General features: G+C 41.6%; 1 protein-coding gene across 2 annotated transcripts in view; it reads right to left on the reverse strand.

Annotated features, from left to right (window-relative positions):
- PCDH10 (protocadherin 10) overlaps positions 1 to 15093 on the reverse strand; it is a gene marked incomplete at its 3' end in the record, with an annotated part of 37954 nt that extends 22861 nt beyond the window's left edge. The window contains exons 1-4 of one of the 2 annotated variants that reach the window (XM_082838103.1): positions 12229 to 15093; positions 10537 to 10595; positions 9870 to 9976; positions 1572 to 1877 (exon numbers count right to left, since the gene is read on the reverse strand). In XM_082838103.1, coding sequence (XP_082694229.1) covers positions 1572 to 1877; positions 9870 to 9976; positions 10537 to 10595; positions 12229 to 14844 — 3088 coding nt within the window. In that variant the 5' untranslated portion in view covers positions 14845 to 15093. Of the gene's footprint in view, positions 1 to 1521; positions 1878 to 9869; positions 9977 to 10536; positions 10596 to 12228 lie in introns of those variants that run through there. The other variant, XM_082838102.1, reaches the window with a different exon arrangement.
- Between the last annotated feature and the right edge of the window lie 1811 nt (positions 15094 to 16904).

Raw genomic sequence — 16904 nt, forward strand, 5'->3', positions numbered from 1 at the left:
TAAAGTTATATGAAGAATTGAGGAGAGTATAAATAAAAACAACAAAATGCTATTTTTCTGCTTCTTTTTCATCCCGTCCACACTTTATCCCAAACCCTAAATTTTGAGCAGTATGAGCTGAGCTGGCTAAAACAGAAGACGGAAATTGTTATTCAAAATTAATTAATTATAATACACATCGGGAATAATATGCAAACAAATCTTAATTTTCTTGGTAAAATAATAGATGCATTCTTTGATTTCTAGCAGCACATATATCTGATAACACATTTTATAATCCCTGAAATCAGGGATCTAAATGAAATACTAGATTATTAAAAAGTAGAGAAATTTGCGTTAAAATATATGTAGCATTAATATTTTTATCAACAAAAATTGTTACCATGATTCTTAAAATTAAACAGAAAAACTAGTCAGTAGAGAAAAGACATTTGTAGATGTTCAAAATTTCAGTTCTATAATGTAAGTGAAATTTCCTCAAGGTTGGTACTCACTAAGAGTTAGAGGTTGAACTGATTTTTCACTATATTTGATGTAGATTTACCAGTTAATATATGCTAACAGGAAATATTTGTATTTATTTAGAAATACAAATTTGAATTACTCTGAATCATACGCCCTTTGAATTTTTACCTTGAAATTATTGATAATGTACTTCTATAATGTATATTATTACTTCAAGTGAAACACTACTGAGAATATGTTGTGTAAAATTTGGAAAAGCTTGGTTTTTGATAATAAGTAAAACTTTAAATTCAGAAAGAATGAATAAAATTTTAAATCCAGAATTTAGTTTGAGGGGCAAAGACTGAATCATAGTCCTTATTTATTAAAATTTGATTTTTAGGCTACTTTAATAAATATATGCTAAAGAATCTCAAAGCATTGTTGTTTTTCAGAGTGGTTGTATAAAGTTATCCACTTCGAGACTATGGTCCCAATATCGAAAGAGCTGACTACAATTATCAATGTCTCAATGTTAGAAGAAGCTACTATTTTAAATAAATGAATAATATTGCTGTGTTGATATGCTTTCATCGTGTAGTTCCTCTGATTCGGATAAGCAACGTGTATCCATGCCAACATATTACTAAATCACGTAGAATGATCAAACTGATGGCTGCAATGATTTCTGAATTTAGCCTGTGTTTAATGTCATTGTGGGAAAAGGATGATTAAGTGATAATGCTGGTAAGCAATAAGAAAACGAGATCTCTCAGTGACTTAACTGTGAAGAGATGTTTTTCCACCTTAAGCCCTTCAAAACACATGGAAATCAAGTCAGCAGGTGAGCAGTATTCAAAGGAAATAGGAAGATCATTTGAAAAATGTTTTCAACAACATCAAAAATCATCCTTGATTGTAGCCAACCACCATGTCCTAACCCAGGAATTTGTCTTCTTGTTAAGTATATCCATTTTTCGATTGTAAAGTGCTGTCTGCATCCAAGAGTCACTTTTATCCTTGTTTCTGAAAACAACCTGAACTCTATTTTTACTAAGAAGAATGGCATGTTGAACTTTATTTCCTGAAAGGGAATACTTTGCTACAGCCTTTTACGGAATACTTACTCAAATATGGTGGTTTGTAAGGCGCTCGTGTATTAGACAGCAGTCCATCCAGCTCTTTCCTCTCCAGGGTGCTGTGAAGGGCCTTCTCTTTGCCGAAGGTGGAGAAGGACCTCTCCGCCCCAGGCTGGGCTTCTGGAGTTTCAAACACCTCAGTGTCTGGAACAGAGTCCATGCCAGGAACATGCAGATTGCTACGATAATCAGCAGCCTGGCGTCCATCAGAAGGGACAAATGAAGGCATCCAGCACCGATCTGAGTGGCCCAGGGCTTTACATTCCTCGGTGCAGTTGGAGAAGAGATCCATACCTGCGAGCAGAAAACACAGAAGCTATGGAGGGAGCCTTCACCAACATGACCAGCTACTTAGAAGTGAAAAGTTACAGGCAGCATAAAGAGCAATGGGTGAAGGTATCTTGACAAATTTTTCTTGTTTTAACCTGACAGGAGCCAAAAATCGCTTTACATTATTTTATAAAGGGTAAGACTCTTGGCAAAGAGGCCTCTGAGATAGATGTTTCTAAACTACTCAGGATATCGGGGGGGGGGGGGGAATGTTGGCTCTAAATTATTTAAATAACTAGAAAATAGTGAGAATGAATATTTTAAAAAATCTCTCGTGAAGGTCATAACAGAGAAAAAACCGAAGTGGAAAACCTTCGTTATCCATAATCTCTAATGATATTAAGTCATCTGATATTTTTTTTCTTAGAGACAAAAAGGGAAGAAATATGGGAAGTACTAGTGATGACATTTAGATTATAAAATCTGGACATGAAATAAAAAGTGAAATTCAACAGAAACATGGCATACATACTGATACATCAGTAAATAACAAGAATAAAATAAGATTACGTGAGTGGCCAAGAGCATGCTTTCTTAGGTTCCTAGAAAATGACTTCCTAAAAGTTATTTTTCAGTGACACTCTCGTAGTCCATATTACTACAAACCACTTATCATTTACCACCTTAGACAAGCCCAGAACAAATGACTCTAATTAGTGAAACCAAGGTAACAAGTGCAATGTGAGTCAGCTGCAGATGCTATTGACAAATACTTTATTACTTGTTCTATATTGGAAAACACTTGTCCTAGACAACACAGAGCTGTTTGCTTACTAATCCTAGATAGAATACCAAGATTTCAAACGACATCTTCAAGTTTCATTGTCTCCCATAGATTGACAAGAATATTAAACACGTTATTTATGACTCAAGAAATCTCACTCACTTTCTTAAGAAAACATAACAATTTGGGGGCAGTATTGAATACCATTTGTTATTCATTTTGATAACTAGCAGTAGGTGAAAAAATAAGTACATAAACAAAATCACATTTTAACGTGTTTCTAAACAGAGCAACACATTTATTAAATATGTTTAAAAACAGGATCAATTTGAAATAACCAAAGTGTGATTAGTCCGTACATCAGAAACTCTCAAATGCATGAAATGTCTGGTGTGGAAAAACTAGGGATTATTTTTTTGACCAACAGAGTAATATTTATGTCATGAACACACTTGATTTTTTTTCTTTAAATGTTATGAGTGATTTGAGCTCTTGAACAAGTTTTAGTTTGCAAATTCCTAACGGTATTCTACTAGTACTAATTTACTTTTTTGTGTATATATTTTAACATCTCTCTATATAATATAAAGAAATCAATTTTTCACAATTATTAACCCTCCAGATTATCCTCAAGTATTTTGGAGTTAAGAACAGCTAATTACATATATTATGTTTTAAGAAATAACACCAAGCTTCTTATCATATATTAATCTCACTTTATAATGACTTTTTTATTTTAAATTAAACTATGTATAATGCTAAGTCTGACTTCAATTCTAACATTCCATTGATAATTGATGCATAAGCCTGGAAGTAAATTACTGATCAGTGAACTGTTGAGGAACGTAAACATGAGCTGAAGCCAAGATAAGGAATCAGACTAAGAACAGCATGTAAAACATGTCAATTTTTCTGTAGACACCAGGGAAGTTCAGTTATCCTATGCCTGTAAGGAGATAGGTATTTAAAAAAAAAAAGAGGAAGGGAAGGAGAATATCCCTGATGCACACTGACATACGAGCTAGGTAGAAGTTAGAGAAGCAGAGACATCTCTTTTTGAGGCACTGTGCTCTAAATGCTCCCTATTTATAGTGTGATAACGAATAAAAGGCCTTTTTGATAGGTGGAACTACCATTAATAGTAAATTATGAGCAATTATATATTTTAAAAATAAATTCATGTCATTAAATTTTAAGTTGATGGAAAAAATTCAAATTTTAAGACAGAATTGTTTTATTGGATCCTGATAAAGATGGGTACTAATGTAAAATTTGATATTAATACAGTTTTTCATCACATAACTGATCAAACCCTTTCAAATATATCTCATGAGACCATTAACAATCTTTCACATCTGTTTGAGCACTGTACCCAAGTATTCTTATAATTTTGAAAATGATAATCACAGAGAAAAATTTTAATAATCTAGTCTCTCAACATTATCATTAAGATGTTTGCCTATGTTAGAGGGTACTTTTAGTAGAATTTGTTTTTATGGGTTGTTTATATTCAGTTGTGCCCATTTTCTTCTCTCGAAGTATATGTTTTTCTGCCTCTTTGACTTATTAGAGGCTAGTTAAAATTCCCTTAGATGATGAAGTAAAGTTCTCATGAATTGAGAACCTGTAAAACAAAATATATCATGTGCATAACAAGAAAAGTGAGGAATATGATAAAGTTTTCTGTTGGAAGAACACTGTTACTTGCCTGAAAGGGGAACACTTGTAAATAATGTTCTTAATAAATTTATGAGCTACTCCTTTTGAAGTGGGATCCCCATAGTGATAACACAGCTTTATGTAACTACATGGAAAGGGAATATGGCACACATTCTGCCTGTAGATGTTTCACCAGTTTTACTGATAAAACAAGTATACTAATTTCTCATGAGGAAAATATCAGGCACAGAAACAATTTTTAAAAATCATATAAATAGCACATCAATCAATTTCAAATAAGTTTTAGAAACATTCACTGAAAATTTTTTTTTTCATTTGTCTTAGATATATAGTTTGAGAACCAAATACATCTTGCCCATTTACTGGTCCTCACCTTAGGGAGCCATTGACTAAAATTATTTTTAAATTATTTTATCTTTTTTCATATATCACTAATCCCATTAAATAAATAAATATATATATATATATATATATATATATTTTTTTTTTTTTTTTTTTTTGCGGTACGCGTGCCTCTCACTCTTGTGGCCTCTCCTGTTGCGGAGCACAGGCTCTGGACGCACAGGCTTAGCGGCCGTGGCTCACGGGCCCAGCCGCTCAGCGGCATGTGGGATCCTCCTGGACCAGGGCACGAACCCGTGTCCCCTGCATCAGCAGGCGGACTCTCAACCACTGTGCCACCAGGGAAGCCCTAAATATATTATTTTAATGACCAGATAAGCAGAGGTATATTTAAGTTTTGTGGTGGTAAATGACTGCACAAAGGACAGGAATGTCAGTTATTTCAGTACATGGGACATTTAAAAATGCATACCTTTCACATTGCTTTCGGAATATTTTAACAGCTCAAACTGAAGTCCTAAGAGAAAATAAGTTTAACTTCTTTTTTTTTTTCTTCTTGTTCAAATGCCCTTACTTTAGAACCTGTGGGATTTGTATAGCAGACAAATACAGGCCAAGCCTGAGTTTTGAAGTTTTGGTAATTCCTAAGAAGCATTTCAACATATATAAATTTCTTATCCTATTTATTTTTTTCCACTTCTCAGAAATGTCTGTTCTGCAAGGCATGACAGCTGAAGTTATAGACTGCCTGTTATGCAAAGATATATTCAGACAAATTTTAAAATACATCTTTTTTAACTAGCAAGTAATTTGATCCCTTACAGTCAGAGGCAGTGATATTACCACTGAGAACAAACTGATTCCAAAAAGGTATCTGTATTCAATTTGTGCTGTTTTCTGATGAATGTAATACTATAAAATTACATGCTCATTTCTCTCTCACGTACCAAGCCTTCAGAAAATATGTGGGTTTTTTTCCCGAATATGATAAATAATTTAAAAAATCAACACTCAAGTTTTGGAGGAAATTTCAAGTCTTCCTTTAATTATTTAACACTGGAGAAATTACAGATATTAACTCTAACCATAAAAATTGCTATAAGTTTTAGAAAAATTTGATTTGAGAGCAGAGATTTAACAACATAATTCACCCGTGAAAAAAATCAGAACATGCACATCAAAATTTTCTCCTTACTTATCTTTCAAAATGTTTATATTTTTCTCTGTTTTCTCTTAACATTGGTCTTATATTTTTTCCAATTGTAAATGTCTCCTCATTATCAAGTTGTAGCTCACATTTTCACCAGAAACCTTAACACAAAAGTTTTTGCTTATTCAGGCAATGGTATGAATTCACTTTATTTATAAAGCCAGAAACTAATTGCCATTATCTAAATTCTTATTGGAGTCAGGAAAGGGGAATTTGTATTTTATGACAAACCAAGAATTCTCTTATTGACATTGTAGTAGTGCAGTGGCTTAATGCATTTCATGATATACTTTTATCTACTAGTATGAAAATACCAATAATACGAATCACTTAATTTTTAAAATTTATAGCCAAGTTTTGACCATGTGTCATGTATAAATCTCATGATAATTAGGTAAGAAATTGACACATTTAGAAGCTAAGTTCCCTTTATAGCTAAAAGAAAAATTTACAAGAAGAGAAATTTGAAAATTTTCAGGTAAATATAACAAGTAACATTAACTGAATCATCACTTACTAGCGTTTTCTTTTTCAATACATATTTCAAGAAGGCACAATTATTAAAAATAAATTCATAATTAATCCTAGTATGTACATGGTAAGTATTTAATAAATGGAAAAAAATTTCTCACAATTAAATAGATTGCCTTAGATCTACCTCCAATAATATTAAAATGTTTAAGAATATACAAGTAAAAATGTTGTATCAGTATTTAAATTAGACAAAAGTTCTATCTTTTAATCTAATGGTATTATAAAATTGAAAATATATTGGTTTTAAGTTCATTTTATTGTTTTTTCATCTTTTTTTTTTTTTTTTTTTTGCTATTTAAGCTGTGATTAATCAGTTTCTCTCCTTGTGATGGTTTATGTAAGCGTTTACCACATCTCCTTGGACTTCTGCCATATCTAACCAATACATCAATACTGCACTGAAAAAAACGGAAAGCACCTTGACAAGGCTATAGAAAGTAAGTGCCACAGAGCAGTGGTCAAGCCGAAGAATTTCACACATGGAGCCAGGTGCAGTGGAAAACTGAAAAAGCTTATGTGATTCTCTGTGCAGCTGCCTCCGTGTTTAAAGCCCTTCTATGAACAAGATTGGTGACTGCAAATGGCTTAGAAAGGAGAAAAGCAAGGGGGGAGGGAGGAGAAAGAACAAAAAGGAAAACTATTCATAGAAGAATAAATAGAAGGAATATCCAAATAAATAAATACAAGCTAATGTTAACAGAGAAAAAGAAAGTGGGAATAAATAAAAACTTAGGAAGTTTAAACAGGTGAAGCACTAAGCTAAACAGTGTATATAATGTAATATGAAATGAGGTACAAACTAAAGAATTCAGAATCTATTTCTTTTCAGTGCTGTTTTTCCTTGATAGTCTAATTTTCCCCCTTTATAACCTAGCTCAGTGGGATCTGCTTATTAGCACAGAAGTTTTTCATATTCTAAACCTGGAAATGTATGTGCTATGAAGAATATTCTCTAAATATTGCAAAATTGGAAGACCATCAATACTTGGTTTTAGAAGGTAATAAAGCAGATGTACTTATTTACCTGAAATAGGCTTAACTTTTTGGAAATACTGTAGCTTCTTGGTGTAAAGTTTATAGTACACAACAAAGAATGGACAGGAAAAAGTCATTAACATCTTAATTCTCTGCATTTAGGGTTTTATACTTTACAAGGTAAACACTTCAAAATCATTTTTACAATAAAATTAGACATATTAAATCTGACTTAAATTCAGCACACGAAGGTATAATTACTTCTTAATACGAGTGTGTTATTACAATTTGAAAACAGCTATCATTGTGCCCAGTATGTGGTGGCAGCTCTATAACTGCTAATGAAGTAGATTGTTAATTCTGTAATACTTTTACATGTTTAAGAACTTAAAGATAGAAAAAAGAATTTGCCATTTTGATAAGAAAAACTGCCTGCTTTTAAATATGTTTTCCTTACACAATTTAGCATTTAAAATTTCCTTTTAATGTTTTGACATCTCAAATAATTTAAAAGAAACATTATCAAAATGGCAACATTGAGCGCCTGTGAAATGAAAGAGCTAGTGGGAAGGCGCACTGATAAGAATGTATTCCCATCCATGTTCCAAATTTAACACTTTCTGCAGATGTTTATTCATTTCTCTTTTTTCGGTTAAGTTATTATGGCTCATTATGTCTGAGGGGACTAAACTAATTGAAATGTTCATTGAGGTTGGAGTGCTACAGAAAAAAACCCAAAAAACTAAAAAAACAAAGTAGGGGGGAGTGGGAAAGGAATAAAGTGCACCCAAGGAACCATGCAGCAGTGGATACTCTTTTTTTTGTTTTTAATATTAAGCATTTTGTTTCCAAAGTTTTAAAAGGCAGACTATTAAATTAGAAACTCTGAAAAAGGAATAGGAATGAGCAATTCTAAACATATACCTTTTAAAAGATAACAATAAATCATATGTCATATATAGGCCAAAAATGAAAGGGACTTTGTACTCAAATATAAACTTCTGGCAAGATCTGGTTTGTTGTCAGGTTCCCAGACACTAAATAGATGCTCTGTTCACTTAGCGTGAAGGCCCGCAAGGGGCAGGGACCTCCGGGGATTCTTGGCAGTTCTCAAGTCTCATTAGGTCTGCATATTAATGACTTGCAGCAATATAAAGAGACCCTTGAGCAGCCTTTTTTTCCCCTCCTCCTGCCTGCGTTTCCCAAGGCTAAGGCAGCCTCAGACACGGCACACATAAGCCAAGTGAGAGGCTGGCAGCCACCACTGCTGCCAGGCGACCGTGGGGCTAATACTGCCCTTTGGCACACTGCGTCAGCACCGTTCAGAGGCCCAGGGAGCGTGTTAAGGAATGGGTGCTCTCGAGGATCAACGGTACCTTGAAAAGGAGAACCCTATCACCCTACACTTAATCACTAACCAAAATAAAGCTCAAAGCTCAAGTGAATGAAGTTGGACCTTGAGACAGTCCAATGATGGGCATCTTAGAAGTTATAAAAGTTAGCTTGCCTTTGCCTTTCTTTATGTGTCAGATAAACACAAAACTCAATTGAAAAAGAAAAAGCAAAAAAAAAAAAAAAAAATCAACAAGCACCCTTCATAGTTGAAATGCAAATTAAGTGGAAAGAAAACCCAAACCTTGTGAAATTGTTTTCATTATTTTAAGGTACATATTTTATTTCTTTTAAGTGTTTTCTTTAATTATTAGTAGTTAGAGTTATCAGGATCCTATAAAACTTAAAGGGTAAATTTATATAGAAAAGGTAAAGTAAGATAAAGTAAAACAAAGTAAAAAATACGTATCACATTGCAACCTCCATCAGTGAATACCATTAAGCCCGCATACAAATATACCTAGAGTTCAACTTTTGAACATGGATCCAATGAAAATATGAGGAAACCTAGTATGCTTCAGAAAATACACATTATCAAATGTTAACTAGTGTCCTGAAGCCTAAGAACCCGGGATTGGAAATCCTGCTTTCAACCTATTCATGATTTTAATCACCATTCCTTCTCTCATTCAATATTCGTTGACATGTAAAAAGCATTGCTCTGGAAATGGAGAAATTTGGATTCTGGTCCCCAATCATCCACTCATCCTCTTGTGACCTTGTGCAGGTCAACCAATTTCATTCATCTTCAGTTACCTCATCCGTAAGCAAGTCTAATAATATCGTAATTGACTGAAGACTGAGGACTGGACCACGCGAGAAATCTCTGGCTTTTGTATGCAGTATAATTCCAGGAAAGAACATTACATAAAAAAGAAACGTTTCATAGTCTAACATATTCCACAATGAATTTCTAGCTTTCATTCTCTGAAGGAACAGTAAATATTACAATCCTCTTCGAGTATACAATTGTCGACATAGGATGGCACCATTCTTCTATAGATTTACTAACACTAAAAATTACCTAGAACATCATCCTTTCAGGATTGATTTTTGAAAAACACTATAAAAGTCAGCATTGCCCTTTGATCACACTTACCAGCTGACTGGCCGCGGTTGGTGGCATCGTGATCACTATCTCCCTGTTCGCTGTCTCCATGGCCACTGTCCTTAGAGCTTACTATGTCGGCTTCCTGGAATGCAGAACTAGAAGTACAAAAATGTGAATATTAGAATAAAAAAGGTGAAGAAACACAGAAAACATTCTTCTGCCACCACATGGTCACTGATGGTGCTGCAGATGCCTAGAGCTCTCAGGTGGCTTTATTTCTGCTTAAAGCTAGTTTTCATAACCTTAAACCTAACTCTCTAAAATTAAACATTAGCAGTTAGTTGGAGCCGTTAAGGCATGTAAAGTTTAGCCATTATTCTGTGATTGGAACTAAGCATATGTTTATATCATTTTCATAGAAGATATATATATGTATATATCTGGAACAGCTAGGAAGATTATTAGAAGCAGTGTAGGAGTGTAAACTGACAAAATATTCAAGTATACTTAGTGGTTATATGTAAATGAAACACACCAATATTTTTAAAGTTTATTGTCTAGGAAACCTAACGTAATCAGTATTTATGTCCTGCCCTAATTGGAAATACTTTATCATTTTCTATTTTGATACTGAATAATATACCTAATTCCTACTTTTAGTAGGTAGTAATTTGTCCATACACCAAGGTAGGAAAAAAAAAAAAGGAGTCCATACCTGTTAACTCGGCGAGGTCTGTCAACTAGATAGCTGAGCTCTGCTCGCTGGTGTTTAGTCTAGAAAAAAAATAAATAAATCAAGAGCATTTGAATGCTAACGGTTTAACTAACAAGTCCGCTTTTGAAGTTAGGAACTAATTCTAGCTTAAGTAATTGTGTACATTTTTATGAATTTCTAAGCTGTCCTAAAACCTCAGACTAGTGATTGCTGGGTAAAGGCAAGAAGATATGCAGAGACACTTCAATCTAGATTTTCAGTAAAGGTTAAAAAAAATGCAGAGATAAAAGGCCAATTTTAAGTGTGTGTGTGTGTGTGTGTGTGTGTGTGTGTGTGTGTGTGTGTGTGTGTGTGTGTGTTAAGGAGAGAATGCAAATGACCTCATAGCTGGGGCTCATAAACTATTGTCTCCAATAGGGTCAACCTAGTTATATACGCTGCAGTCTTTCTGTTTCAGTGGCCTAAAAACAGTGTTTAGGTGCATATACTGGTTGACACAAGAAAAACAGCACGCTCAATAAGAAAAAGTTTGGATATTTTATGGAATTATTTTGTTGTTTATTTTCAAAATGTGCTTAAGATACAAATGAGCTGTACAAATATTCATGAAAGTCAATGAATAATATCTAAGACTCAAAATAAATGAAATAACCTGCCAAGAAAGGAGTTTATAATCCTCCCTTCCCTCCTGGCCCCAATTCTTTTTCCCCTCCAAACACCCCTTGCCTTCTCCTCCCCGCCTCCAGCACCCACACGCCTTTTCTGGTCCAAACTTTCTTTTACAGAAATCAACTCCGTTCTCCCCCCCTCCCTCCCTCCTTTCAACTTCGCTACTTCTCCATCTTATAAAAAGAAATCGGAATTGACAAGCCAAATTCTTGGATGAAGAAAGCCAACAGCAGTGAGTTATCCAAAACGGTGGCAAGAAGGTAATTATTAGCTAAAAGATATACTCAAGACAACAATTGTTTAAGCCTTCCGTTAGTTTACGCTTACAGGGGTTTGTGCCAAAGCAACTTCATTCAAATTCACACTGTGTGGGCGTTCGGCTTCAAGAGCGTCTGTAAATGCTGTCCAGAGCAGAACTGAAGGCTTTCTTTGCAACCCGAGTTCAAACGACAAGGATCTGATAACTCATTCACTAAAACATGCATTCAAGTTTAGACAACTGTGCAAAGTTAAACAATCTATAGCTTACTTTTACACGCGACTGAAAGCATCGATAAACAAAGCAAAACAATGAACTTTATTAACGCCTGGGACAAATGCAAAGAGAAAAAAAAAACACCTTTGCCAGCGCCAGAAGGTCCCTCCACCGCATTTCCCTCTCCCCACAGTGCACTTTCCCCTTTACCCCCAGATTTCTAAGAAGGGAAAAGACTGAGAGGGGGTTGGGATTTTAAAGGAAAGATGCCAGAGGGAAGAGGGAAGGTACCAAGGTGGCTAAGCACCAAAGGAGGGGTATGAAAATAACGTGGAGGGGTGGAGCGCAGAAAATTAGGGACAACACGAAGTTTAAGTTATACACGAAAGTGTGGGAGAGGTGACTCCCCATTCCTGCCTCCACAAAGATACAAGTGAACTAATATCCTAAAAATAAATACACAGTGCACCAGAGATACAAGGGCCGGGCTAGAGGAGGCTTTCGGATGGAGGAGATGAGAGATGGTGGTCCTGGCGCTTCAGCCTTACCTCGTTGGACAAAATGCTTCCGTTGGAGATGATGTCGGGCTGCTGGTCTGTGTAGCCGGTGACGATGGCCCCGCAAGGGTTGTGCTCAGTGTCCGTACTCCGCGAAGGGCTGCAGGGTTTAAGGAACATCAGGTCGGTCTTGGCGGACTCGGGGGTCAGGCAGACCTGGTAGCAGTAATTCTGGTTGTGGTGATGGGAGCCAAAGCCCCCGGACTCCTCCACCGGCACTTGGGCCGGGTTACTGGGTACGTTGGAGCTTTGCACCAGCATGATGTCCGACTTGCTGAGTTTCTTCTTGCGCGCCCGGGCTTGGCGGCCGCAGCAGGTCGAGCTGCCACCGCTGCAGCAGCAGCAGCAGAGGCAGCAGTCGCTGGCCAGACACGTGTAGATGTTGAGCTTCTTCTCTTTTTGGCAACGCACGGCAAGCACAATCATGGCCAGCAGGAAGATGAAGGACACCGAGCCCAGCGCGATGATGAGGATGAGGGTGAGGTCCAGCGAGGTCTCCCCGCCGCCGGAACGGCTGGGGCGCTGGTGCTCCCCTGACCCCCCGCCCCCGCCCCCGCCCCCGCCCTGGGGCTCGACAGCGCCATCCACCAGCTGCACCACCAGGGTGGCGGTGGAGGACAGGGGAGGTTGCCCGTGGTCGCGCACCTCGATCACCAGCTCGTAAGGCCGCTGGGGGTCGCGCTTGGCCGGCACCCGGCGCGCCGTGCGGAGCTCCCCGGTGCGCCAATCCATGCGGAAGAGGTTCATTTCGTTACCCCGCACAATGCTGTAGGTGAGCCGGGCGTTCTCGCCGTCGTCCGCGTCCACCGCGGCTACGCGGGTCAGCAGGTAACCGGGCTCCGCCGAGCGGGGCAGCACCTCGCGCGCCGGAGTCCCGTTGCGCCCCGGAAGGGGCGCCACTATGGCAGGGGCGTTGTCGTTCTGATCCACGATGAGGATGTTGACAGTGGCGTTGCCAGCCAGCGCCTGGGGGCTGCCGGCGTCCCGGGCTTCCACCTGGAAGCTGAAGTCCTTGAGCTGCTCGTGGTCGAAGGAGCGCAGGGCGTACAAGTAGCCGTTCTCTGAGTTGATGGATACGTAAGTGAAGACGCTCATGCCCTGGATCTGGCACTCGAGGATAGAGTAGGCTAGCTGGGCGTTGGCGCCCTCGTCACGGTCTGTGGCGCTCACCGCGTAGATGTAGGCGCCCGGCACATTGTTTTCGGTCACATACACGTCGTAGACCGGCTGGCTGAATCGCGGTGCGTTGTCGTTCACATCGGACACCTGCACCTGGATCGACTTGCTGGTGGAGAGCGCAGGCTCGCCCTGGTCCCGAGCCACCACGGTCAGGGTGTAGGAGTCCCCCGCCTCTCGGTCCAGAGGGGCCTCGGTCACGATGGTATAGTAGTTTTTGAAGGAAGACTTGAGGCGGAACGGCACATCCCCCAGCAGCTCGCACTGCACCTGCCCATTCTCCTCTGAGTCGCGGTCGGTCACGCTGAACAAGGCCACCACCGTGCCAGGCGCCGCGCCCTCGCTCACCGCCTCCTTCACGGTGCTGAAGCTGATCTCCGGCGCGTTGTCGTTAGCATCCAGCACTCTCACAATCACCTTGCAGTGCGCGGGCACGGCGTTGGGGCCCAGGTCCTTGGCTTGTACGTACACTTGGTACACCGGGCTCTCTTCGTAGTCCAGCTCGCCGCTCACCTCCAGTCGGCCAGTGCGAGGAGAGAGTCCGAAGAGCTCCCGCGCCCGGGGCGAAATGTGGCTGCTGAAGGAATACACGACCTCGCCATTCTGGCCCTCATCTGGGTCCGTGGCGTTAAGCTGGATCACGAGCGTGCCCGGCGGCGAGTTCTCTGGGAGGGACACAGTGTAGACGGGTTGGTCGAAGGCGGGCACATTGTCGTTGGAGTCCAGCACTCGGATGGTGAGTAGGGCCGTGCCGGTGCGCTGCTGTTGGGGGAGCAGGCCCCCTCCCGCTCCGCCTCCTCCGGCCCCTCCTCCCCCGTCCACCGCGGTCAGCACGTAGCGGTGCACCGCTTGCTGCTCTCGGTCCAGCGGCTTCTCCAGCACCAGCTCGGCGAATCGGTTGCCATCCCCCTGGGTCTGCACGTCCAGGGAGAAGTAGCTGTTGGGGGTGATCTCGTAGTCGCGCAAGGAATTGGTGCCCACGTCTGGGTCGAATGCGCTCTCCAAGGGGAAGCGGGTGCCCGGCGTGGCGCTCTCAGAGATCTCCACGGTCAGGTCCGGCTCCGGGAAGGAGGGGGGGTTGTCATTGATGTCCAACACCTCGATCTCCACCCGGAACAGCTCCAGAGGGTTTTCCAGGAAGACCTCCAGGTGCAGGACGCAGGAGGGGCTCTGCTTGCAGATTTGCTCGCGGTCAATCTTCTCGTTCACGTACAGCACCCCGGTCTCCAGGTTGAGGTCCAAGTAAGGGGTCCGAGAGTTGGGCGCCGTTTGAAACCCGCGAGCCGAAAGTTTTGTAATGTCCAAGCCCAGATCTTCAGCGATATTCCCCACGAAAGTGCCATGTTCCTGCTCCTCCTGGACCGTGTAGTGAAGCTGGGAAAAGACTCCTTCCACCATCCAGAGCAAGGCGAAGAATAATAACACAATCATCTCCAAAGGGAAAGGAAGCAGCTTCCCGCAGCCAGCCAGCCACCCAATCGCCTCCCCAGCCACCACGAAAAAAAAAAAATCTCAAATAAAAGTGCGCTCTGTGTGTGTGGGGGGTGGGGGGGGGGCTGTCTTGTGGCTTTCTGTCCTTAAAAATCTAATTCCTTTGCCTCATTTTAGGGTTTCCCCCAGTTCAGCCTAATTTTTCAATCTTAGCGCAGGAAGGGTGACAGGCGTCCCCTTTCCTCATCTGTAATCTTCCCACTGACCAATTAATAAAATAATAACAATAGTCAGCGTCCTTTATTCCGACAGTCTTGGCGCAACGCGGTGCTGGCAAAGCCCAAGGAGGAAATTTTGATATTTCAAGACTGTCCTCGGTTTGTCTTCTTGCTGATGGGAGGAGAAGAATGATGTGGAAGAGGAAGAGGAAGAGGAGATGCTGTTGGCACCGCTGAACATGCCTCTTAACGTCAACGGCTGGCAAATGCAGAAGAGCTTAAAAACGGAGAGGGAATTTTGTGCCGAAAAAGCATAGAACGGTTCTGCAGCATAAAACTTTCATTCTCTTCATTTCTCCGGATGGATGTGCTTCTTGGCATTTTTTCCTCTTTCGCTCTATTTGTAGTTTTTGGCTTTCATAGTCTTACTCTCTGTCCTCATCTCCACCGTCGTTTGCCTCTCTGGAAGTGTGAAGAGCAGTTTCTTTCTTGCTGTTTCCTTCCCAAGCCTCTTCTTCCCTCTAACCTATCTCTCTTCTTTCCAGTCCTTCCCTCCTCCTGCCTCAGCCCCAGAGCCTGCGATCTCGGCTGGCAGTTTCTGAGCTCCGAGCGCTCCGCTTCTCTGTTTTTGCGCAGCGCCCTCATTCTGCCAACCAATCGCTGAGGAGCACCACCCACCGAGCCACCGCTAATTGGCCAACCTGACCGTCAAGCAGGCGCGTCACGCAAGCAACCGGGCCGGGCTGCCGGGGTGAGTGTGAGTGTGAGCGCGACCACAGCCCGGCAGGTCCCGAGGCGCTAGCTGGGACTCTGCCACGGAAAGTTCCCAGTCCCCGGCCGCAGGTAATGGCGAGGGAATAGAGAGGTTCCCCTGTTTGCATCAGCAAATGCGAAAACATAATAGCAGCAGAGGTATTCTCTCCCAGGAGCGGGGTTTCCAATGACGCTAGCATTCTTTTTCCTTTAAGGTATTTTCCTTGCTACTGTTCGTGGAAATAAGTCACCGAGAACAGGAAAAAGTTGCAGAGGGGCCACTAATTGGCAGGGGTTACCTAATTAAGGGACTCTGGTGGAGATTGGCAGGACTTTTAAAAAACAGATACGATAAGGACTGTGTTAAACTAAGTGTGAGGGTCTGAAGGGGCCGTGTAGGAAGGGGTGAAGCTTAGGTGGGTCCTGAAAAGCCGCGGGATTCAAGCCCAGGGTTGAGGGCTGGCGGCTCCTATAGACGTGCGGCCGCGTGAGACTTACCTCTTCCCTTCCTAAACGTACATCCACAATATTCTTACCAAATAGATTAATGCGCTTGGGGACCCGGGTTGAGCTGTGAACCCTTCGGTCAGTGACTGAGGAGTTTCATCTGAGCTCCGCTTTGGAGCCCGCCCGCCTAACGCCGGCCTCGCGGGCCTCTGGCTTGTTCGCTGCAAGGCGCCGCGGATATCCCTGCGCGTCCCCCCGGCCAAGTGCGACGCCGCGGCGGCGCGCACAGGCTTTTTTCTGCTTATTCTGACAATTGGAGAGCTCCCCGCTCCGCCATCTGCTAGACCGGAGCACCGATTCTTGCCCAGCTTGGGGCAAGACCGCTGGACGAGGGCAGCTGGGCGGCGGCGAACGCGGGCGCGGGCGGAGGCGGGGGTGGGTGCATGGGCTGGGTCGCTGCACACGCGGGGCCAGAGTGTGTGCCGCTGCGGCTATCTCCGAACGCGCTTGCACATTCACGGTGCTCGCATCCATCCTTCCTGGTCCAGCGCACAGCTCTGTGTAAGCCCCAACGGAGCACCCTCCACCCCTCCTGCCGGGTCGCGAAGGATGCGCTTGACGAGCTCCGAGGGCTCACTCCTG

This window comes from Leucopleurus acutus, assembly GCF_964270905.1.
Source record: "Leucopleurus acutus genome assembly, chromosome: 4".
Taxonomy (NCBI): Eukaryota; Metazoa; Chordata; class Mammalia; order Artiodactyla; family Delphinidae; genus Leucopleurus; species Leucopleurus acutus.